Source organism: Panthera onca, chromosome C1 (assembly GCF_046562875.1).
Source record: "Panthera onca isolate mPanOnc1 chromosome C1, mPanOnc1 haplotype 2, whole genome shotgun sequence".
NCBI classification, from domain to species: Eukaryota; Metazoa; Chordata; class Mammalia; order Carnivora; family Felidae; genus Panthera; species Panthera onca.
The window spans coordinates 196,709,178-196,735,568 of record NC_138346.1 but is presented as its reverse complement, the minus strand read 5'-3'; the positions used below and the strand labels follow the sequence as shown (position 1 = coordinate 196,735,568).

Here is a 26,391-nt window from a genome sequence, read left to right as displayed (position 1 = left end):
GGACTAGTAGCTGGTGGGAAAACTCCTAAAGGGAGGGGAACTTGTGGGCTATACTGAAGGGGCTGAGGTTAGAGAGGTACTGATAAAAGTTATCTTCTCCTAAATATCACTCCATATTTGGTCATCCTCAGCTTCTTTCTGTATTCATTTAGCAAATCTTCCTCAAATATTTTCAGTGGTGCTAGGTTTGAAGATTAGGAATTTGAAATGTAAAGAGGACCAACGTAGGGTCCTAGCTTTCTAGGAATTGATAGTCCAGAGAAGGTAAAGATGATTATACCACAATATTGATTAGTGCTCTAAGAGAATTATGTATAACGTGCACTAGGAACAAGGAAGAAGCACTTCTGTTTGTGTTTGGGGAGAGTGGAGGACACCCTAGGTAGGCTCCATGGGGAAAATAATTCTGTTATTCTAAGATCTGTCATAAATTACTAGGAAGAGTTTTAGGAGAATTCTTGACCAAAGACTCAGAGGAGACTACTCCCATCCCTTTTTTTTTTTTTAAAACAAATCTTTAATTAGTAGTTTTGGAACTGAGGCATCAGCCAGAAGAAGTTTTTTTTCCAGGTCCTTTTATTTTTTCTTCAAAGACTTCATTAAGGAATCAAATACTGCTTGTACTGATGGCTCAGCCCTCTGCTTGTGAGATCTCTTTGTTTGAACTATTTTAAAGTTTTGGTTTTTTTTAAGTTTATTTATTTAGAGAGAGAGAGCAGGGGAGGGGCAGAGAGAGAGAGAGAGAGAGGGCGAGAAAGAGACTCTCAAGTAGGCTCCACACCATCAACACAGAGCCCGACGCAGGGCTCAAACTCATGAACTGTGTGATCATGGCATGAGCCAAAATCAAGAGTCAGATGCTTAACCAACTGAGCCACCCACGTGCCCCTTGTTTGAACCATTTTAAAGGTCTGGTGGAACTAGAGACACCCCTCTCCCATCGGCCCAGACCCCCTCGCTGCAGGTCATTAACTGGAGGGGCAGATTGAAAGAAGTTTGTGTGTGTTTAACCTCTGTGGAAGAGACTTGAGCATTGCTTTTCCCTCTGTGAGGTGACTTTCTTTTATGTCCTAGGCAATTCACACTGATGATACCCAATTATATTTCCCTTCTCGTTTGGGACATTTAGAAGAGAAAATTTCACAAGAAAAGCAATGAGCAGCTACTCATGTTACAGCGTCTTTCCAGTCTCTTTCCCACTTAGCAGTTCCTCTCCCACTTTACCATAATAATCTGTATCCCATAAGAAACAGCTAGAATAACATGCATAGGGGAAAGACAGCATACTTTAGTGGTTGAGAGAGTAAAGTCTAATCTAGAGTTAACTTCTGGGTTCATACCCTAACTCCACTGCTTACTGACTCTATGACCTGAGCCAATAAAACTCAGTTTTCTCATTTGCAAAATGGGTATAATAATGAGGTTTAGCATATGTGAAAATTCATACTTGTAAGCACAAGTATAATGCATAGAACAGTACCTAGCCACTAACAGTACCTAGCAGTCAACATTTATTGAATACTTGGTATTATTTGCAAGAAAGGGTATCTTTACAAACTGAAGTTTTTATAGGTAAAGTAGTATGATGTCAGGTGTTTGTTTTCAACTCTTAAAAAAAAAGCCAAAACCCTGGAAAATTAGAGGGAACAACTTTTACAAAATATTGATTAATTAAGCTGAGTGATAGTTATGTGGGGATTCATTATATTTTCTACTTTGTTTTTTGTTAATTTTTTTTGAACCATTCATTTTTGAGAGACAGAGTGGGGGGGGGGGGGGCAGAGAGAGAGGGAGACACAGAATCTGAAGCAGGCTCCAGGCTCTGAGCCATCAGCACAGAACCCGACACAGTGCTCAAACTCACGGACTGTGAGATCATGACCTGAGCTGAAGTCGGATGCTTAACCAACTGAGCCACCCAGGCGCCCCTATAGTTTCTACTTTGGTGTGTATTTGAAAATATCCATAATAAAAGGTTATTATTATTTTTTTTAAGTGTGTTTTTTAGGGGATTCTTTTTTGAATTGCCATCATCACCGGTTTTATTCTAAAAATTTCAGAGTCCTCTAGCACTTGCTCCTGCTTTCCAGGAACCCAGTGTGATACCATGTTTTTGTGTTACTTCCCACTGCCCACTACTCATGCGTCCAAAGTTTAAAGATTCTGTGCAAAATTTCAGAGGAGAGTGGGGATATATTTTATTCCTCCTCTATTTATATATGAAGTAAAGAGTAGCCAGAAACAAAAAGAGGAAGCATATAGTGCCTCCTGTCCTTTTTGATATGTTAAGTGCTATTTCACCTTGGAAAAGTGTAACTCTCCAGGTTCTTTGTTAGAAACAGAGAAATTAGTAATGTAGTTCCTGTCAATTCAGTTTGAGTTCTCTCCATTGGGTTAAATGTTCTTTCACTTTATCAATAATGTGTATGTTATTGACACAGAATATGATACTACAAGTCATCCTTCAACTCCAGTATTCTAATATAAATATAATCTCTTTTTAGTTTAATGCCAGGTGAGTCTTTAATAGCATTTACAAAGAATTACCAACTACTTCCTTCCTGATATTCCAGCTAATGGAAAACTTTATATGGAATTATAAGTTCTTAGAGTAGAAAAGGAGCGTTAAGATCTTCTCTTTAATCTCCTAACATATAAATCTGTTCTATATATCTTTGCCAAGTGACCATTCAGCTTTTGCTTAGAATTCTAATAACACAAAACTCATTAACTCATGAAGCAGGCCATTCATTGTTTAAAAAATTCTGATTGTTAGAAAGTTATTCCTTACACTGAGACAAACTCTACTTCCCTATAGTTTCCAGTGGTAGTTCCTAGTTGTGCCCTCTGGGATCACAAAAAATAACTATTCTCTTCCATATACTTAATGTCTTCTAAGGACCTTTTCATGTTAATTATCTCAAATTAAGATTTTTAATGATTACAAAGTATTATATAATTTATTATTCCATTTGGATAATTAGGTTGTGCCCATTTTCATTAGTAATGCTGCAGTGAACATTCTGGTCAATAAATATTTATGTACAACTCTTATTTCTATAGGATGAATACCTAGAAGTGGAATTGCTGGGTAAAGTATATAAATATTTTAAAAACCTCTGTTACATGTTACCAGATTGTCCTGCCCCCCAAAAAATGTATTAATTTTTATTGTCACCAATTTGATAGGTAAATTTTAACATATTTTGTTTTAATAATTAGTGAGGTTAAACATTTTTTATTTATGTTTATTGGAAATATATACTTAATCATGATTTTTAAAAATCATCTAGTATCTAGTTTATATTCCAGTTTCCCCAGTTGTCCCAAAAATGTCTTCTTGTAAACTGTTCAAACAGGATCGAATCAAGGTTCACGTGTTTAATTATTGTCTCCTTAGTCTCTCTTAATCTAGGTCACTTGTTTTGTAGATTGTCTCACATTCTGAATTGTGTCTGATTGTTTCCCTGTGGTGTCATTTAACTTGTTCCTCTATCCCCTGTATTTCCTATATATTGGAAGTTGGATCTAGAGGAGGGATTAGATTCAGAGTAAGCATTTTTGACTGGTATAATTCATAGGCACTGTTATGTATTCGATCTTTATCAGATTAGGGGACACCACACAGTAACAGGGTGTTCTTTTTTTCTTTTTGGCATGGTGTTCTAATAGTGATGCTAAGTTTGATCACTTTGTTAAAGTGTTAACTGTCATATCTTTCCATTGTAAGGTGCATTTTCCCCTTTGTAATTAGTAAGTCATCTGTGGGTGTTGCTTTGGTATCATTTGAATATCCTGTTCCACAACAATTGTTAATTGTTTTAGTATTCATTGATGATCCTTGCCTAACAGCTACTACACAGAGAATTGCATAGAAAGTATTCATTTTCTAAATAATTTCTAATATAATTTCTTTTGCAATGAATACCTTCCATTCTTCTATAAAGATTTTTTTAGTATCACTATTACCTCATAGGTTCTTAAAAATTAACGTTACAGTGGTCATTATATATAGTCATTACTTTTTAAAATTCTGTTTGTCTCAAGTTTGACCAGTGGGGACTCCTTCCTTCAAGTGGGCTCCTGTGTCTTCTGACATGACCCCATTAATCTTTTTTTAAATTATGGTAAGAAAAGTAATATCAATTGACCAATTAAATCATTTTTTTAAGTTTATTTATTTATTTTGAGAGAGAGTTGGGGTGGAGGGGAGAACGTGACCAGGGGAGGGACAGAGAAAGAGAGAGGGAGAGAATCCCAAGCAGGCTCCTCACTGTCAGCATGGAGCCCAATGCTGGGCTTGAACTCAATGAACTGTGAGATCATGACCTGAGCTGAAACCGAGAGTCAGACACAACCATCTGAGCCACCCCGGCACCCCACAATTAAACAGTTTTTAAGTGTGCAGTTCAGTAGTGTCAAGTTTATTCACATTGTTGTGAAACATCTACAGAACTTTCTTATCAAACCCATTATAAAACAACTAGCCTTTCCCCTTCCCTATAAACCCTGGTAACTGCCATGCTAATTTCTGTTTCTGTGAATTTGCCTATTTTAGATACCTCATATAAGTGGAGTCAGACAGCACTTACCTTTTTGTGATTGGCTTATTTCATTTAGTATAATGTCTTCCGTGGTGTAGCATGTGTCAGAATTTCCTTCCTTCTTATGGCTGAATAATAATCCATTCCATGTATATACCACAGTTTGTTTATCCATTCATCCTTCAATAGACATTTGAGTTGCCTCCATTTCTTGGCTATTGTGAATGCTGCTGCTGTGAACATGGGTGTGCAGATATCTCCTCAAGACCCTGCTTTCAATTCTTTTGGATATGTACCCAGAAGTATTGCTAGATGGTATGGTAGTTCTACTTTGAAGTTTTTGAGGAGCTTCCTTACTGTTTAACATAGTGGTTGTACTATTTTACAGTCCCACCAGTAGTGCACAAGGATTCCAGTTTCTCTGCACTCCCAGCACTTGTTATTTTCTGTTTTCTGGGAGTAGCTGCCCTTATGGTGGTTAAGTATTCATCAGTATTACAACTATGTAAATATCGTTCACTGCAAAGCCAAGCACTATACTATAGTTTCATTTTCTTGAATAATTTATTTTTCTGGACTAATTCATTCTCTCACTTATTTTTTATTTATTATTTTTTTTAATGTTTATTTTTGACAGAGAGAGAGAGAGTGAGCACAGGCAGGGGAGAGAAGAGGACAAAGGATCCAAAGCAGGCTCTGCGCTAATAGCAGTGAGCCAGATGTGGGGCTTGAACTCATGAACCATGAGATCATGACCTGAGCCAGTCAGATGCTCAAGTGACTGAGCCACCCAGGTGCCCCTACCTCACTTATTTTTTAAACTACAAATTAATTTGTCTTTAATCTTTTTGCAATTTATATCCTTATCTATGTTGTCTGTGTGTCTGGGTTGTGCCCCTCTACAAATGCACAGACATACCTAGTAATCTATCAATTCCTTTAATAATTTTTTCTGGAGACCTTCCTAGAGCCTTGTGTCCTTCTGCTCCAATTTATACTGCTTGTTCTCCAGCTTTGCTGCAGAGCTATCATCCTGGTATTTCTTTTTGCTGCCCTCCTCAGTTGACTCATGTTCCTGGACCCCTATTTCTTCCTCTTGATCTGTTTTGGTGGAGCACATTCTCTGAGAATTTCTAAGAAAGGGTGACATAAATTTGGGTGGCCCTCCGTATCTGAAAACGTCTTTATTGCCATACTTGATTGGTAGTTTGGTAGAGAATTCTAAATTGAAAATCATTTTTATTCAGAATTTTGGAGACCTACATCTAGTCTTCTTGTTAAGAAGTCTTTTATTAATTTAATTTTTATTCCTTTTTGTGTAACTGTCTTTTTCTCTCTGGAAGTTCTTAGGGTCTTCTCTTTATCCATTATATTATGCAAAGTGTTCTACTTGCTGGGATATTTTTTTCTTACTGGCTTTTTTTTTTTTTTTTCTAAGTTTATTTTGATAGAGACAAAGACAGCATGAGCAGGGGAGGGGCAGAGAGAGAGGGAAAGAGAGAGAATCGCAAGCAGGCTCTGTGCTGCCAGCAGAGAGCCAGATGCGGGGCTCAAACTGATGAAACTATGAGATCATGACCTGAGTTGAAACTACAAGTCTGGTGCTTAACAGATTGAGCCACCCAGACGCCTCTTGACTTCTTTATTTTTATATTCACATTTATGATTTCTGAGAGCCTTTTCCTGTTTTGTTCCCTTTGCATATTGTGTTGTTCTTATTTGTGAACTAATTTCTTATCTCAAGATTTTGTTTCTTTTTTATTATAATTGAAATTTAGTAAACTGCACAAATTTAAAGTATACAACTTGTCGAGTTTTGACATTTGTATACACCCATGAAACTCATGCAATTGAGATAAACATACCACACCCCAAATTGTCTTTGTGTCTCTTTATAGTTCCTCCCTCCTACCTTTCCTTGACTCCTTTATTCCCCAGGCAACCACTGATCTGCTGTCACTATAGTTTGTAATTTCTAGAATTTTATGTAAACGGAATCATATAGTATATACTAGCTTCTTTCTTGAAGCATAATTATTTTGAAATTCATCATTTTGATAGTTTATTCCTATTCATTGCTGAGTAGTATTCCATTATATAAATATACCACAGTTTGTTTATCCATTCACCTATTGATGGGTATTTGGGTTGTTTACAAATTTTGGCTATTACAAATAAAGCTGTTATGAACATTCATGTACAAATCTTTGTATGGATATGCTTTCATTTCTCTCGAGTAAAAATCTAGTGGTAAAATGATTAGATCAGATTGTAGGTGTATGTTTAGCTGTTTTTTGTTTTTGTTTGTTTTAAGAAACTACCAAACTATTTCCCAAAGTGGTTGTACCATTTTATATTCTCACCAGCAGTGTATAAATTCCAGATCCTCCCATATTTACAAAGGATTGTTCATGCTGATATATAGAAATTCAGTTGATTTTTGTACATTGACCTTATATTCTGCAGCTTTGCTAAATTCAGTAGTTCGTTTTGGTACCTATTTGGTAAATTGCATCAGTTTCTACATCTGTGATCATGTCATCAGCAAATAAACACATTTTTACTTGCTCCCTTCCAATATGGATGCTTTTTATTGGCTTTTCTTGCCATATTGCACTGGCTAGAACCTCCAGTACAGTGTTTAATACAAGTAGTACAAGCAACTTGTTGCTGATCTTAGGAAGAAGACATTTAGTCTTTCACCATTAATTATTATTTTAGGTTTCTCTTAGATACCCTTTATCAACTTTAGGATGTTCTCTCCTATTTATAGCTCGTTGAGAATTATATTAGAAATAGATATTGGATTTTATTAAATACTTCCTCTGCATCTGTTGAGATGATCATACAGTGTTGTTGTGGTTTTTAAAGTCCATTAATTGAGAATTGTATTATTTGATTTTCTAATGTTAAGCCAGTTTTGCATTCCTGGTCTTATGCATTCTGCACTTGGTCTTAAGGTGTTATCCTTATAATGACAGCATTGGGTTGATTTGTTAAAATTTTGTTATGAATTTTCATATCTGCCTTAATAAGGGGTATTGTTTTATACTTCTCTATAATCTCTTGATCTGGTCTTGGTATCAGAGTAATGTTGGTCTCAAAGAATGAATTAGGAACTATTTCTACCTCTTCAAATTTTCCAGAAGAGTTTATATAGAAGAAATGGTATCTCTTCCTGGGTGAGCTTTGGTGGTCTTTCAAGGACTTTGACTATTTCATCCGAGTTGTTAAATTTATTAGCAGGAAGTTAATAACATTCCCTCATTAGCCTTTTATATAGTTTTCTTTAGTGATGTCATCCTCCCATTCTTGGTATCAGTAATTGTGTTTTCTCTCTTCTAATCAGTCTGGCTAAAAGTTTATGAACACTATTATGTAATTCCTTCTTTAAAAAAGAATCCAGCTTTTGTTTCACTGATTTTTCTCTATTTTTCTGTTTTCTATTTCATTGATTTCCATTCTGATACTTACTATGTCCTTTTTTCCTGCTTACTTTGGGTTTCATTTGCTCTTTTTCTAGTTTCTTTAGATGGTTGCTAAGACCATCTATTTGAGTCTTTTTTTTTTCTAATTTAGTAAGGGATGTTAGGAGTAGGAGAAGATAAACTCATGCAGTCAATCTCTGTTTCTCTGGATGTGTGCCTTGACCTGTGTTTTTAATCAGATTTATTGATCTATACTTTACATGCAATAAAATGCACCCATTTTATAGTGGCTTTTTTTTTAAGTTTATTTATTTATTTATTTAGAGAGAGCAAGTGGGGTAGGGGCAGAAAGAGAGGGAGAGAGAGAATCCCAAGCAAGGCTCCATGCTGCCAGCATGGAGCCCAATGTGGGGCTTGAACTCCCAAACCGTGAGGTCGACCTGAGCCAAAATCCAGAGTTAGGCACTTAACTGACTGAGCCACCCAGGCACCCCTAAAATGCACCCATTTTAAGTGTACTTTTGCTGAACTTTGACAAATTTATGCACCTGTTAAATCATCACAACAATCAGGATTGATAGAACATTCCCACCATCCCCCAAATTTTCCCTGTGCTCCATCTCAGTCATTTTGTCTCTATCCCACTCCTGCACTGGGAAAGCACTGATTTCTTTTTGGTCACTATAATTAGATTTGTCTTTTCTAGAGTTTCGTATAAATGGAATCATGCAGTATGTGCTCTTTTGTGTTTGGCTTCTTTTACTTGGAATAATTTTAAGATATTTATCCATGTTGCTATGTGTATCAGTAGTTCTATACTTTTGCCGTTGAATTTTTCCTTGTATTAATATACTGTAGTTTAATCTAGTCACTTGTTGAAAGACATCTGTGTCTCTTGTTTTTGGCTGTTATGGATAAAGCATCTATGAACAGTCATATATGGGTTTTTGTATGGATATGTGTTTTCATTTCTCCAGGGTAAATGATTAGGAATGGAATTGCTGAGTCATATAGGGTTTGTATAACTTTTGCAAAGTGATCGTACTATTTATTGTAGGTTTTATACTGCAAAGGCTTAAGAGTTTTTTTGTATATGAATATTTAGTTCTAAATTTTTTGAATAGATTATCCTTTCCATGGGTTTCTGAATTCTCTATTTTGTTTGATATATATATATATATATATATATATATATATATATATATATATATATATGTTTTATGCCAATATTCTACTGTCTTGATTACTATAACTGTAGAGCAAGTCTTGAAATTGTTTAGATTTCTATAATTTTCTTAAAAATTAACTTTAGCTTGTCAGTTTGTTCAAAAACACCTGTTGGGTATTTCATTGGGATTGTGTTGAATCTATAATAGATCAGTTTGGGGAGAACTGACATCATAACAATAGTAAGCCTTCTAACCTGTGAATAGGATATATTTCTCCATTTATTTATGGCCTCTTTAATTTCTGTCAGTAGCTTTTTTTCTGTCAATAACATTTTGTCGTTTTTATTGTACATATTTTGTTAAATTCATCCGTATCCTAATGCTTTTTTATAATGTAATAGATGGTCACCACCATAAGTGTAGTCACCATCTGCCATCATACAGTGTTACTCAATATTATTGACTATATTCTATATGCTGTACTTCTCATCTCCATGAGTTATTTATTTTATAACTGGAAATTTGTACCTCTTAATCTCCTTTATTTCACCCATTTCCCCACCTGCCTTCCTGCTGGCAATTAACAGTTTACTCTCTGTGTTTAAGAGTCTTTTTGAGATTTTTGTTTTGTTTGTTTGTTTTGTTTTTAGATTCCATATATAAGTGAACTCATGGTATTTGTCCTCTGACTTATTTTGTTCAGCATTATACCATCTAGGTCTATCTATTTTGTTGCAAATGATAAGATCTCAGTCTTTTTTATGGCTGACTAATATTCCTCTGTGTGTGTGTGTGTGTGTGTGTGTGTGTGTGTGTGTGTGTGAGAGAGAGAGAGTGTGAGAGAGAGAGACATCTTTTTTTCTAAACTTTTTTTTTAATGTTTATATTTGGAGAGAAAGAGACAGTGTGTGAGCAGGGGAGGGGCAGAGAGGGAGACACAGAATCTGAAGCAGGCTCCAGGCTCTGAGCCGTCAGGACAGAGCCCAACGTGGGGCTCAAACCCACGGACCGTGAGATCATGACCTGAGCCAAAGTCGGACACCCAACACCCCACGTGTGTGACATCTTCTTTATCCATTCATCTATTATAGACAGTTAGTTTGCTTCCATATCTTAGCTATTGTAAATAATGCCACAATAAACATAGGGGTGCATATATCATTTCAAATTGGTGTTTTCATTTTCTTTGGGTAATTACCCAGTTGTGGAATTACTGGGTCATAGGGTATTTCTATTTTTAATTTTTTGAGGAACCTCCATACCATTTCCATAGTGGTTGTACCAATTTACGTTCCTACTAATACTGCACAAAGGTTCCCTATTCTCCACATCCTTGCCAATACTTGTTATTTTTTGTTGTTTTGATACTCACTGGTATGAGGTGATATCTTATTGCGGTTTTGATACTTTTGGTAACTTTTTAATAAATCTCGTAGGATTATCTGTGTTAACATGATAATATCTGCAAATAAGGACAGCTTGTTTCTTCTTTTCCTATCTATATAGGCCTTTTGTTTACTTTTCTTGCCTTATTGCGCTGGCTAGGATCTCTAGTAAATTAACTGTGATATTAGCTGTATATTTATCATAGATACCCTTTGTTCAGGTTTGAGGAAGTTCCCCTTCTATTGGTAGTTTGGTTGAGGAAGTTCCCCTTCTGTTTGTAGTTTGATTGGAGTTTTTATCATGAATGGGTGGTGAATTTTGTTAGTTGAATTTTCTGCATTTATTTAGAAGGTCATATTGGTAGTTCTCCTTTTTTCTGTAACATGGTGTATTACATTTATTGATTTTTGACTCTTATGCCAACTTGCATTCCTTGGATAAACTCATTGATCTTCATGAATTATCCTTAATTCAGTTTGCTAATATTTTTTTTTTTTTTTTTTTTAATTTTTTTTTTCAACGTTTTTTATTTATTTTTTTGGGACAGAGAGAGACAGAGCATGAATGGGGGAGGGGCAGAGAGAGAGGGAGACACAGAATCGGAAACAGGCTCCAGGCTCCGAGCCATCAGCCCAGAGCCTGACGCGGGGCTCGAACTCACGGACCGTGAGATCGTGACCTGGCTGAAGTCGGACGCTTAACCGACTGCGCCACCCAGGCGCCCCAGTTTGCTAATATTTTTAACAGTTTTTACGTCTTGTTAATAAGGAGTATTGGGTTTTAGTTTTTCTTGTATTGTTCTCTAGTTTAAATATTGTGGTAATACTGGCTTCATAAAATGAGTAGGGAAATGTTTTCTCAGTTTATGTAGGATTGGTATCATTTCTTCCTTTAAATGTTTGATAGAATGTATCGGTGAAGCCATCCAACCCTGGAGTTTTCTTTTTAGAAGGTGTCAAAGTACAGCTGTAAAAGATTCAGGGCTTTTCAGAATTTCTTTATCTTTGAGTCCATTTTAAAATTTTGTCTTATAGGGAATTTTATCTAAGTTGATGAGTTTATTGGCATAAAATTATTTATAATGTTTCCCTAAAGATTCCTTTAATTACTGTAGGATCTGTAGTGATGGTCACTGTTTCATTTCTAACATTGGTAATTTATCTTTTTTTTTTTTTTTTTTTTTTTTCGGACAATCTAGTTAAAGGTTTGTCAGTTTTACTGATTTTTTTTCCCCCAAAGTAGATTTTTAGTTTCATAGTTCTATATTGGTTTTGGCTATTACATTTAATTTTTTTCTACACTTTGTTGTTTCTTTCCTTCCATTTACTTTGGGTTTAATTTGCTTTTGTTTTCTAGCTTTTTAATGTGGAAGGTTAGATCACTGATCTGAGACCTTTCTATTTTCTGCAAGCATTTAAAGTCATAGGTTTTCCCTTTAAGTGCTACTTAGGTGCATCCCACAAATTTTGATATATTTTCATTTTCATTTGGCTCAAAGCAATTTCTAATTTCCCTTGTGATTACTTCTTTGACCTATGGGTAATTAGAAGTGTGTTGCTTAATTTCCACATATTTGGGACTCTTCAGCAATCTTCTTATTTCTAGCTTAATCCCGTTGTGGTCAGAGAATATTCTCAGTATGAGTTCACTTCTTTTAAATATGCCGAGTCTTATTTTTATAGCCCACCATATGGTCTGTTTTGGTGAATGTTCCCTGTGCACTTGAAAATATATATTTCTGATGTTGGTGGAGTGTTCTATACATTTTAGTACGGTTTTGTTAGTTGCTGGTGGTGTTCAATTATATATCCTTACAGATTTTCTTACTAAAAGGAGTGTTTAAATACCTCCAACTCTAATTGTGGATTTTCATGTTTTTCCTTTCAGTTCTGTCAGTTTTTGCCTTGTGTGTTTTGAATCTCTGCTATTGGATGCATACGCTTATAGGAATATTACACGTCTTGATAAATTGACACCTTTATCATTATGAACTTTTTTTTTTTACTCTTAGCAACATTCAGTACTTACATTTTTATTAATATTCTGTTTTGGAGTCACTTTGTTTCATATTAACTATTCCAACTTTCTTTTCACTACTGTATGCATGATGTGGTTTTTTTTTTTTTTTTTTTTTTTAAGTAATCTCTACCCCCAACATGGGACTCAAACTCAAAATGCCAAGATCAAGAATTGCACACTCCTCCAACTGAGCCAGCCAGTGCCCCACATATCTTTGTGGATGTCTTGTAAACACTATATAGTTGAGTGTGGCTTTTTTTTCTCCCCACCTCAATCTGAGTCTTCTTTTTTTTTTTTTTAATGTTTATTTTTGAGAGAGAGAGACACAGAGTGCCAGCGGGGGAGGGGCAGAGAGAGAGGGAGACACAGAATCCAAAGCAGGCTCCAGGTTCTGAGCTGTTGGCACAGAGCCTGATGTGGGGCTCGAACTTATGAACAGTGAGATCATGACCTGAGTCAAGGTCGGATGCTTAACTGACCGAGCCACCCAGGCGCCCCTCATAATCTCAGTCTTCTAATTTAAGTGTGAGTCCAGTCAGTATGGTTGGTTTTAAATCTGCCATCTTGTTACTTGTTTTCTGTTTGTCTATCTGTTCTTTGTTTTTTCTTTCATCTTTTCTTGACCTTTTTTTTCAAGGCTCTTTATTATTATTGCTAGTTTTTATTTTTAAAAAAATTTTTTGAGGCGCCTGGGTGGCTCAGTCGGTTAAGCGGCCGACTTCGGCTTGGGTCGTGATCTCGCGGTCCGTGAGTTCAAGCCCCGCGTCGGGCACTGTGCTGACAGCTCAGAGCCTGGAGCCTGTTTCAGATTCTGTGTCTCCCTCTCTCTGACCCTCCCCTGTTCATGCTCTGTCTCTCTCTGTCTCAAAAATAAATAAAAACGTTAAAAAAAAAAATTTATAAAAAAAAAAAATTTTTTTTAAGTAGGCTCCATCCACACCCAACATGGGGCTTGAACTCATGACCTGAAATCAAGAGTCACAGGCTTCACTGACTGAGCCAGCCAGGAGTCCCCTTTTTTTGTTGTTTTTAAAGTATTTTTTAGTATTCCATTTCATCTCCATTCTATACCTCTTTGTTTTATTTTTCGTGGTTGTTCTAGGGTAGTAGTTCTCACGAGGTTTTGGTCTCAGGACCCAGTTACACTTTTGCAAATTGAGGACCCCAAAAAGTGTTTTTGTTTGTGTGGGTTACACCTGTCTATACTTAATCATATTAAAAGAACTGAAAAATTATTTTTTATTAATATATTTTAAGATAATAAACTCATTGCACGTTAACAGAAATAATGTGTTTTTACTAAAAATAATTTTTGGAGGAGGCACCTGGGTGGCTCAGTCAGTTAAGTATTCGTCTCTTGATTTCAGTTCAGGTCATGATTATTATATATTAAATGTTCATATACAGTTGAATCTATTTCTAAAGTGTTGTTTTCTCTTCTATTTTTAGTGTGTCTATACAGGGAAGAATGCTATACCCTTTTAATTATAGTGACCTTATAATATGCTTTTACATCTACTAAGGCCAGCAGTCTGTCATGTACACCATTGCACCCATTCCCCCATTTTTTTCTTCACTACTTGTTGCTTATTTGTTCTTCCAAGTTAACTTTATAATAAAAATTTAAGCTCCAGGAAAAATTCTGATGATATTTTCATTGGAATTATGTAAAATGTATACGTTAACTTGGTTAAGGATTTCGGCTCAAGTCATGACCTCATGGTTCATGAGTTGGAGGCCCGCGTCAGGCTCTGCGCCGACAGCATGGAGCCTGCTTGGGATTCTCTGTCTGTCTGCCTGTCTGTCTGTATCTCTCTCTCTGCCCCCACTCTCAAAATACACATTTTTAAAAAATGCAGTAAGGGTGCTTGTGTGGCTCAGTTGGTTAAGTGTCCGACTTCGGCTCAGGTCATGATCTCACGATTTGTGGGTTCGAGCCCTGCCTCGGGCTCTGTGCTGACGGCTCAGAGCCTGGAGCCTTCTTCAAATTCTGTGTCTCCCTCTCTCTCTCTCTGCCCCTTCCCCACACAGTCTCTCTCTGTCTCTGTCTCTCAAAAATAAATAAACATTTAAAAAATAAAGAAATAAAAATAACTTTCTTAAAAAAGTAACCTCTACATGGGGTTTCAACTCATGACCCTGAGATCAAGAGTTGCAGGCTCCACTGACTGAGCCAGCTAGGTGCCTCTAAAAATGACTTTTTGAAAATGAAACCAAAAATTTTGGGAAAGGAATGGCATTGATTTACATTTTACAAATCTCTTTTAATGCCTGGCTAAACAGAAGACTGCTAGATCCTCACTTGTGGTTCTGCACTCTAAATCATGTCGTACAGCCTCTTGAGAACTCCACAGTACACTTTTTAAAAAATGTTTATTTATTTTGAGAGAGAGTGCACACACGCACGAGAGAGAGCAGAGGAGGGGCAAACAGAGAATCCCCTGATAGGGGCTCCAACTCACCACCTAAGATCATGACCTGAGCCAAAATCAAGAGCTGGACGCTCAGCTGACTGAGCCACCTTACACAGGCACCCTACGCAGTGGAAATGCAAGTGGAAAAGACAATAACATCTTAGTGTTATTATGAAAATCATTCTGACCTCGTTAAGCCTCAGAAGGGTATTGAGGGACTCCCAGGGATTCTTAGACACACTTTGAGAGCTGTGATTCCGTTGTTGACAATATGCATCTTTGACTTATCAGTCCATCTTCAAAATAATCCACCACTTAACACATAAAGCCCTAATAACAATATACTTCCAAATCTTCAGTCTGTTTTTTTATGCAATTGTTTTTATATACTGTACATATATATACATATATATATATATACATATATATATATATATATTTAACTCTTCACATTATTTTTCCTTTTTTTTTTTTTTAATGTTTATTTATTTTTGAGAGAGCGTGAGCAGGGGGACAGGGAGAGAGAGGGGGACTGAGGATCCAAAGCAGGCTCTGCGCTGACAGCAGCCAGCCTGATGTGGGGCTTGAACTCTTGAACCGTGAGATCATGACTTGAGCCGAAGTTGGATGTTCAACCGACTGAGCCACCCAGGTGCCCCAACACATTATTTTTATTTTAAACAGTTATTTTTGAAAGACTTTTTTAAATGAGAAAAAGTCTTTTCTATTTACTCACATACTGACTGTTTTCAGTGCTCTTGATTCTTTTCCATCTGTTACTTTCCTTTTTCCTGATGAACTTTTAGTTTCTTGTAGTGTAGGTCTGCTGGTGAGGAAGTCTCTTTGCTTTTGTTTATTTACAGAGTGTTTTGCCTTCATTTTAAACTTTTTATTTTGAAAAGTTACAGACTCAGAGACTCACAAGAAGTTTCAAGGTGCACCTCAGTGGTTTCCCTTCTTGGGAATCAAGATTCTGAGCAGTCTGAAAACAGTTGTTTCATATATTTTGCCCAGTTTCTAGTTGGCTCACAGTAGGAGGTAAGCCCATTCATCATGCCTAGAAATCTCTGCTTTGATTTTTCCTGGAGATCACAAGCAGCAATGGTTATGTAAATTCTGATTTTGCATTTGGCATTACTGTCAAGGACATTCCTATATCACTTAGTATCCCCTACCTAACACATCACTTCAAAAATGAGTTATATAATACATAATATATAATAATTCCTATTTCTTTCTTTTGCTTTTTGCCCTGTCTGCAAGGAAATCAGTCAAGATTTGCAGTAGATCATCGCAGTTTTGTTGACCTAGAGGTGACATATTTGCATTCTTGTTTTTCACTAATGTCTTTTTCCTTTTTATTCCTATTTTATTAATGTACTTATAAAAGCAGTAGCCTGCACCCATATAGCACATTTTGTTCTTTTCCTCTTCATTCCCTTTCCTGTATTAGGTTTTTTTTTTTCTTATTGCAAGGAATAGAGACCTTGTGATTGCCTTTAAGTAATTGGAGTTTAAGGATTTACAGGAGAAGATGAAGATTAGACACTCAACAATATAGCCAATTCTCATAGGAGAAAGAATCAGCCGTAGATCCAGGCCCCATGTCCCCCAGAAACAGGTGCCTTTGTTCCGTGTCCAGGTTTTCCTTGCTGACTCAGTGATTCTCATACTTCTCTTTCTCTGTGACCAGTGCTTCTATTAGCTGTCTCACATGTCTGTTCTCTCCTGGAGCCCTGCCTGTGTGTTCTCTCTCATTTTCATTACTAAAGCTCGCACTCACATTCCAAAGGAGAGTGTCTGACTGATTTACTTAAAGACCTATTGGTGCCAGGCCAGCTCTTTAGGTCCTTAGCCAGCTGAGAGATTCTCTGTTCTTGGGTCATGTGCCACACTGAATTAAACAGGGTCATGTATAAGGTGTGAATCTAAGATTTCAGGAGGGCCATCAGCATAGCAAGCACTCAGCATCTTCCATTCCTCCTCCTTTCTAACAATTGATTGACCTAACTTACTAAGGACAGGTATTAGACTGGACTTCCACCAAAACTAGTCATCGATATATTTATAGATTAAGGTTTAGACGGACTGTTTATCTAATTCCCAAAATGTTAGGGTTTTTTCCTCTTACTTTCATTCTTAGATGAATTTCATTCTTAGGCACAAAACAAAGGACAGTCTTCACCACCTTTTAGCCACAACTTAAAATAAACCCATGGTACTGATTGTTGGTCCAAGAAAGCCCATCTGTTAGAGACTGTGAAGAGAAAATTCAAACATTTCCATTCTTGTTAGCATCTCTAAATTTGGAAGAAGAGATAGAAGCTATAAGCTGAAATAAGGTTCTTTGGATTATTAGCTCCACCTGGGTTTGAATCCTGGCTCTCCCATTTACTAGATGATAGATGAGTATCTTTTCTAGGCTTCAGTTTAATCACGAATAAAATGGAGATCATGGTATTTGCCCCATGTGGTGGTTAGGATTAGATGATAGGGTACATGCAAAGCTGTTAGCAAAGTGCCTGGCACATAATAAATGCTTGATAAATGTAGTTTTCATTATCTCTAGATCATTAAGTCTTATTAATAATTAATGTTCCCATAGTCCATCAGTAAGTTCTTAGTGCTAAGGAAAACTAACATTTGTTGGTGCATGAGCTGAGACCTGATTATGGAGCCCTTGTTTACTTACCACTGTGTGAGGTAATGAGTATGCAACTACACATATTGTGGTAGGATTCTTGCTTTCTAATCCCCAGTGTGAAATGTCAGTCCCAGAAAAAATTGTAAGGAAACTCAACTCGATGGTATTATATTGTTATTCAGGCTGTTACTAACTGTGTGACCTTGGGAAAATTACTTCTCTGTGTCTCAGTTCCTTCATCTGTGAAATGGGGAAAATACCTCATAGGATTATTATAAGGAACAAATGAGTTAATATATGTAAAGCTTGGGGCACCTGGGTGGCTCAGTTGGTTAGGTGTCCAACCTTGGCCCAGGTCATGAGCTCATGATCTCGTGGTTCATGAGTTTGAGCCTCGGGTTGGGCTCTGTGCTGACAGCTCAGAGCCTGGAGCCTGCTTCAGATTCTGTGTCTCCCTCTCTCTCTCTGCCCCTGCCCTGCTCACGCTCTGTCTGTGTCTCTCTCTCTCTCTCAAAAATAAGAAACATCAAAAAAAATTAAAAAAAAAAAAAAAAAAAAATATATATATATATATATATATATATTAAGCTCATAGGACAATGTCCAATAACATGGTGAGTGCTATATGTAAGTTGCTACTGCTAGATTTTGACTCCTAGCAGTTTAATACTTGAAGCCTTGAGCTTAATTGACCAATTTTTCCTCCTTTTAGTTTAAAGTGAATAGGTTTTTTGTTTTTTTTGTAATGTTTATTTATTTTTGAGAGAGAGCAAGTGCGTGCATGTGTGTGAGGGGCAAAGAGAGAGGGAGACAGAGGATCCAAAGTGGGCTCCTCCATGCTGGCAGCAGAGAGCCTGATGCAGGACTCGCACCCACGAACCATGAGATCATGACCTGAGCCACCCAGGTACCCCAAAAGTAAATGGGTTTCTTCATAGGAGGCTTATAGCATATCTTTAGCCTCCGTCATCAGGATAGTTTTATAGGCTGTAGCTGGTAAGAGATGAGTGAACTGAAGGACATGGTCCACAGATAATCTTGTTCCATTTTGAGATTGGACGCCACAATACCCATATCTTGCCAGCCATCCTTTGATGATACTTTGGCAGGAAAAACATATCTTGAAATTCTTCAAAGCTGATTTTTCCCCTCACAGAGACATTTTTTTTGCCGGCCTAGAAGGATGGGGTGCTGGGATGTGACAGTGGGATATGGGAAAGGCAATTTGAATTGAGACCTTTGATTTTAGTTTAACATCCAGCAGGCAAGGGATTTTCTAATCTAAAGCTACTTCCCTTCTTAAAGGAGAAACTCTTTTCTGGTTTATATTTCCTTCTCAAGAAGTGAGATTCATATGTTTTCTTCCCATATTAGTGAGATTGAACATCTTTTCATTATGTTTACTGATCACTTGTATTACTTTGGTGAATTGCCTATTTATGTCCTTTGACCTCTTTCATTATGAGGAGATTACTTCTGTAGAATAAGGGCATTAAAACTTTGCCATATGTGTTTCAGAGATATTTTTCATTTTGTCAGTTGTCTTCTTTTACCCTTGGTTGTACTTTTTAATTTTAACTGCACAGAAGCTTGTGATGAATCTATAAATTTTTCCTGAAAAGTATCATCTCATTATGGTTAGAGAATTTCTGCTGAGTGCTATAACACATATCTGAGTTTATGTGTAGACTGATCCACTTAATAAACATTTTTCCTTACAGAGAGGTGATTGATTGTCCCATGATTTGAAGAGTCTTTGCAAACTAACATAGGCCTGTGGCTGTAACACCTTAATAACAATAGTTACCACTTACAGCTTTGTGCCAGGCAATATGCTAAGTTTTTATGTGCTGTATTCCTAATATTCAACTTCATGCTACATATTACTGTCCATATTTCATAAATGGGTCAAGTGGGCCTAGAAGTGAAATGATTTGTTCAGGGTCTTAGAACTAGGTAGTGGCTGGATTGGAATTTTAATTTAAGTCTGCCTAACTTCAAAGTATATACTTTCTCTACATAGCTTGGCTTCTTGAGGCTTCAAATAAATTAGATTCATCCTAAAAGTTAAGTAAATATCTTTTATCAGAACTTGAAAAGATGGGCTGTAGCTTAGTTAAACTGCTTCCAGTTTCTGAGAGCACAATGAAGGCAATGAGAAGTATGTAAACTGGCCGAAAGAAAAGTCTGTACCGTCTAGGGCAGTGGTTTTCAAAGAGTGGTTCCCAGGCCAGCAGCCTCAGCATCACTTAGGCCTTTATTAGAAATACAAATTCTCAGGTCCCACTCCAGACCTACAGAAGCAGAAAGTCTGGGGTTGGGCCCAGCTATCAGTTTTATAATACTTCTGGCTGATTATGATGCATGTTAAAATTTGAGAACCACTGGTCAAGGGAAATTATTTTATTGTCTCTAATCATAATTTCTGCTTTTGTGAGCTTCCCCTAAGTGCAAAATTAGCATTATCAGAAAAGCATAGAGTCAAACAGGAGCCAGTTTTGAGATCGGTTTAATGAGCATTTAAAGCAAGTCCACCTCACCAAGCCACAGTTTCCCATCTCCAAAGTGATGTTTTAAAAAAACTTTTTTAATGTTTATTTATTTGTGAGACAGAGAGACAGAGCACTAGTGGGGGAGGGGCAGAGAGAGAGAGGGAGACACAGAATTCGAAGCAGGCTCCAGGCTCTGACTGTCAGCACAGAGCCCGACACGGAGCTCAAACTCGTGAACCATGAGATCATGACCTGAGCTGAAGTCGGACGCTTAACCGACTGAGCTACCCAGGTTCCACCTCCAAAGGGATGTTTTAGTAACATCTATCTCCATAAGATAGTATGTAAAGCGCATAGGACCTTGCCAGTCTCCCAGATGGTTGAGAAATTGCCTCCAGCAATTTTTCTTGTTTAGCAAAAAGGCCCCACCTGCCTTCTATTCTCAACTTCTTTCTTTTTTTTTAATTAATTTTTTTTCTCCAGCTTTTTTTCAATATATGAAATTTATTGTCAAATTGGTTTCCATAATTAATTTATTTTTGAGAGAAACAGAGCATGAGCGGGGGAGAGGTGGAGAGAGGGAGAGAGAAAGAATCCCAAGCAGGCTCTGCACTATCAGCACAGAGCCTGATGTGGGGCTTGAACTCACAAACCATGAATGAGATCATGACCTGAGCCAAGAGTCAAACACTTAACCGACTAGGCCACCCAGGTGCCCCAACTTCTCTCGTTTCTTGAATGTATTTTGCTGTCTTGTATCTCTGAGCCTTTGTATTAGCTATTTCTCTTGGACACCCCCACCTCTACCCCTGTCTGCCTCACTAACTTCTAGAGATCCTTTTGATCCCTGCTTGTAGTTTACTTCTGGAGAGGGCTTGCTCAAACCTCCACCCTCCAGTCTCTGTGCTTACATAGCAGCCTGTGTTTCTCCTGTCACTGCACGTATCACAAATTTTGGAATTGCCTGTCTCCTTATATAAACTTAATTGAGGGCAGGTAGTGTCTTGTCTACTACCATATTCTAGGAACCAGTAAAGTTCCTCACACACTATAAGAGCTGATAAATGTTGAATGAACGAATGGTGGCTGTCATTATTGCCGCTGCTGCATCGTCATCGTCATCATCACCATCATCGTCGTCGTCATCATCACCACCACCATCTGAGAGCGAGCTTCCCTCTCTGGCTTATAGTTTTTGTGCTGACTGCTTGTGATAATCGTAGATAGTATTAGGATCAGTGCCTGTTTTTTCTTTCCCTGAAAGCACGGGCTTTGACCTAGACTGATATGGTAGTTCATTGAGCTGCTTCCTAACCACGATCCCTCTGTGTCACAGGTGCCTTGGGGGAACTGTACGCCTTGATGGATCAAGTTCATCATGTGCCAAACCCAAAATGGCAGCATCCTTCGGACCTCACCATGCGGTGAGTGGGTGATGAGGAGGAGGGGGAAAACGGTAGAATTTGGCCACGGGAGGAATGCGGTGGGGAATTGGGTGTAATTGTATAATTCCAGAGGTAGAAAAGAAGCGGTAGAGTATAGTGGAGTAAGAACTGGACTGAAATCCAGGAAACGCGGGGTCGGGTACTAGCTTTGCAGTTTATAACCAGATGTATGATTCTGACCAAGTCACTCCATTCCTCTGGTCCTCACATCAGTAAAACTAGTATGTTGGACTAATTGACGTCCAAGGGTCTTTCTGTTCTGAAATCTTCTGGATTCTTGATGCAGGGTGGTTTTACACATCGATTCAGTGACTTTGATTCAGTTACAGAAACTTTGGAGTCATCTTTGACTTTCTCACCCCATATTCAGTCCATTAGCAAATCCTGTAAGTATATCCAAAACTTGACCATTTCTCATCATTTTCACTTGGACTGTTGCAGGTCTTCTAAATGGTCTCCCTGCTTCTGCCCTTGCCCATCTACTATTCTCAACTCGGCAGCCAAAGAAATTCAGATTCTCTGCTCAAAACTTTCCATCTCACATTTCCCACCCTCACAGTCCACTATAAAGACCATGGCCTGACATGGTTAGCTCACCAACCTCATCTCCTACTACTCTTCCCCTTGCTCATTCTGTTCTAGTCACACTGGCTCCCTTGCTATTTTTCTAATATGTCACACGTGTTCCCACCCCAGGGCCTTTATGCTCAGCGTTTCCTCTCTAGTTGCCAAAATGATAGCAAATCTCAGAAAGACAGGGCAGTGTAATGGTTATCAGATGAACTCTGGAGACAGGTATGAATTCAGATCCAGGCTCTTGTACTTACTCCACTTTATGACCTTGGGCAAGTTATTTAACCTGAGACTCAGTTTCCTTACCTGTACAAAATATTAATGAGAGGGCTTTTCTGGCAGGATTGTTATCAGCATTAAATGAGGTGAGGTATTTACAGAATTCAGCAAGTACTTGCATATAGGGCCAGATAAATGTCGTAAGATGTTATCATTATTTTCAGTTCTGGCTGCTCATAATCACCTGTGGAGATGTCTAAAAATACAGATGTCCAGGCCCTGACTCAAGGGATTCTAAATCATTAAGTCAGGGGTTGGGGTGGGGGTGTGGTGCAAGAATCTCAACCTTTAAAAAGCTTCCCAGGTGGTTGTTAGGAAGAGCTGGGGTTGAGAATGAGCTCAGATTATCACACAGGGTCTTTTTCAGAAGTACAGCCTAAAGGACTGGGGGTGAGTAAAGGAGAATCTCAAGAAACTTTGAGTCCGTGCTATTAATTATTCAGTCTCCAAACTTGCAATGTGATACTCACATGATGACTTACCTTCTCTGGGAATTTTATTCTAATTTTAACTGCTGAGTCCTGAGCAACCTTGAGCTGTGTCAGACAGTGAGGTCCTGTTGGAGGTACAAGCATGATGCAGTGAAATACAGATCCTGTTCTAAATGTTTCCTGAGGGAGAGAATTTTTTTTTGCCTACTTGAGTGTTATTATACATTATGTATTAGGTTTTCTTAACATTTGTGTATGTGGCATATATCACCATAATACCTATGTGGCAATTTGGCTTTGGGAGTTGGAAGGAAATAGCACTTACACTGTGACTTTCATATAAATAAAATAGTACAAAGTTTCTAAAATTGTGAGGATTGAAATGTAAAATTAGTATCTGCTATCCAAAAGTAAAGATACTCTTCAAATAGTTGCCTAGGCCATTTTTGGTGTACAAATAGCCATTCCAGCCGAAACACTCAGTTTTCCTGTTTTTATTTTCCCTTTCTCCTGATAGAAACTACGCTCGGTTCCGACAGAAACCTCTGCAAAGATACAGTCTGACTCAGTGGGTTGACAGGAACATGCGAAGCCACCATCGGTTCCAGCGTCTCCCAGATTTCCCACCGAGTCCATTTGTCTCACCCCATCAGCAGTGAAGGTCTCTATCCAGGGTCCTGTTCCAGGTCCTGTTCGGAGCAGCAGCTCATCTTCTGCTCTTTTGTGCTTTGTAGATTTTGAATTTTATTTTTCACAAGATTTTTATTTAAAGAACTTGCCACCTTTTGGAAATTCCCGTTGCTGACTTGAAATTTTTTTGTATAACGTCCTTCTTGTTTGTCTGTGTGCATGCGTTTAAGCACTGTTAAGTTTTATTTTTTTTTTTTATTTAAATTGAAGGTGACCACTAATTGAAAGCCAGCATCAAGCCAGAATCCCTAGGCTCAGGCAAAGCACCCACCTCTGCACAGAGGTGAAGTCTACTTCTTGTGCCCAAAAGAAATCATCTTCTAATCTCCTGTAAGGAAGAGATTACCAGGCTGCAAGCCAGCATTAATTACTGCTAATGACTTATAAGTGGATATAAGTCACTTTTAACAACCCCTCTTACTTTTTTATTTGTATCTCTGAATACCTGTCAGTATTTTAAAGTCGGTAATCCAGCACATCTGAAGTAGGACGGAGCAGGACAAAAATCCTGTGGAAGGGACAAATTAAAAGTGTATATCTTCTCTCTTTTTTGTACTTACTAGCCTCCTTTATTTATTTATTTTCTTTGCCCCCTGCCCCCATTCTTCATTAAATTTGTTTTGCACAATAGGTTTACAAATGTTACACATCTCAACTCTGACAGAAGACTGCTGACTAACCCTTGTTGATTTGTGGTCTTGAGACTGATTGTCTTCTCTTCTTTTCTCAAGGATTTGCCTTCTTTCTCCCCAGTGACCACTATGCTCCTTAAGTTCTGTTGGTGTGCTCCTGTATCCTGTTAGACATAGACATGCCTCTTAAGAGCAGCCTCCCTGCTCTCTTTATCAAAGAGCTTCCCACCCAGAGGCTTCACTCTAGGACAGGCCAGCGAACCAGTCCTACTGAGGTGTGAGTTGGTTTTCAGTTTCATCTGCTCAACCCCAACTTCAAGTGTGAGTTGATGTGTTAGTCAGTGAGTCCATCATCCTGTGGGAGAGACTCTGGAGAGGCACTCTGTTGTCTCCATGAGTAGTTAACAAGAGGTGCCTTTAGCTTCCGGATGTTACCATCTCGTTTGGTCAGACCTCTGATACACAGCTTGACAAAACTGATAATGTGGGTCTAATGAGTTGTGATTAAGCCTGTGCACGAAAGCATTACCTGACCTTCAGCTTTGGTATTCTACCTTAAGTGGACAGACTTTGTGCAGCCTAATGGATGTCAAGGAGTTCGTCATTCTTTCTATACAGCCAGCTCTAGACATCTTTGGGGAGATTTTGCAGTCCGGCATTCACGCTGCTGTTCGCGCTCTGTGGAGGCTGGGCGTAGTCGCTGTGGCGCAGCCTGTGGTACCAGGCTAGCTGCCTCCTTCTGCTTTTGTTGTTCCATCGGCCCATCTCTGCACTCATCTTAAACAGCCTACCCGGCTTTAGAAAATGACTTGGGAAAAGTTCAGTCATTCAAGCCACCAGTAACCTTAGATGGGTGCCACTAAGTGTTTACTGTTTTTATCCAGGTGAGGAGTCTCTTCCTTGGACATTTGGTTTAGATTCTGGAACCAGATGCAAAGAAGTTCTGTTCAGAGCCAAGAGTCAAAATCGATTTCAGTTGGCATAATGGACATTCACTCAATCAGTCACTTCTCCAGATTTCCCTAAATTAGCATGATGGAGTGAGACGAGCAGACATCCACCTTTGGAACCACAGCATAATAAAAATTAATTGTAGCTGGAGTAACTAGCACTGTGGCTGTCTGGTTCTCCACAGTCGGCCCAAGGAGTGAAGGGACAGCATTTAGCTTAGGCTCATGTTCCTGCACTCCTGGTACAAGAGGGTGTAAGCCTGAATGTGTAATGGCAGCCTTGCCTTTGCCAAATCAAATGAGTGACGGGTTAACTAGAAAATGTGACAATCACATTTCCTCTTTGCTCAAATAATTCTGTTTTTCCAAAGCTTTAGCAGCTTAATTAAATCTGTTGGACTGGGGGAGGAGAGAACTGTTCTTTAGCGGTTAACATGGTATTCTTTAAGAAGAAAAAAACAAAGCCAAAGAAACTCATTATCAGGCATGTTTGCCTTAAAGATGGTGGTGGGTAAAATCTGGAGTTTTAATCTGTATTTAAAGCTGCATATCTCCTATGTGGTGCTGGCCTCTCAGACTAGTATTTGGTGATGAGTTCTTGCTGTATTGTTTTATTGGAGTGACGGTTATGTGCATTTAACTGCCTACCTAGCTTTCTTCGTTCATGATGGCCTTCTCACCACAGGGGTCTTGACAAAGAGTAAAAATGTGCTGTTTACATAGTTTACTTTTAAGAGCCTGAAATAACCTGTAGTTTTGCATCTAACACAGGCCTGATTTACTTGAGTTGTCGGGATCAATTATGAAACTGAAGTTTGGTGCCTCCTCTTTATCATGTTTTTTCCCTTGTAGCAGTTGTGTTTAATGTCATTAAAAAGAAATAAAAGTTCTTGTCGTGGCATATGTACTGTAGCCGTCTGTTGCAGGCTTTGAAGGAGGGTTCCTTCCTCTTTTGCGTGGGTAGGTTAGTGGGGTCTGGGCGGGGGTGGCAGTTAGTAGATTGTGGTACTGGGGAGGCGAGGGTGCGTGCTCCCTATTCTTTTGAGGGTAAATTACAGTGTTGAGAAAGGCGTTCCAGCAGTTCAGAAATGTTGAAATTGATTGGGATCTGCAGCTACATATAGTGCATGTCAGGAGCCTGACATAGAGAAAGCCTGAAATATCACTGTGCTGTTTTTGCAGAGGGGGAGACGGCTCAGCCCCATCACACAAGCGCTGCCTTACAGTCCTTCCCACAGCTATATGGTTGACCTCTATATCAGTCTCTCCCGAGCCATTGCTGATTAAGGAGGACG

General features: G+C 38.3%; 1 protein-coding gene across 11 annotated transcripts in view; it reads left to right on the top strand.

The window, feature by feature from the left end:
- The window catches only part of S100PBP (S100P binding protein), a 47,397-nt gene extending 21,400 nt beyond the window's left edge, over positions 1–25,997 (top strand). For 9 of the 11 annotated variants that reach the window (XM_078452114.2, XM_078452111.1, XM_078452109.1 and 6 more), the window contains 2 exons: positions 21,433–21,520; positions 23,342–24,056. In XM_078452114.2, the coding sequence (XP_078308240.1) occupies positions 21,433–21,520; positions 23,342–23,483 (230 nt within the window). In that variant the 3' untranslated portion in view covers positions 23,484–24,056. Of the gene's footprint in view, positions 1–3,063; positions 3,092–21,432; positions 21,521–23,341; positions 24,057–25,030 lie in introns of those variants that run through there. The other 2 variants (XM_078452115.2, XM_078452117.2) reach the window with 2 other exon arrangements.
- Positions 25,998–26,391: the final 394 nt, after the last annotated feature.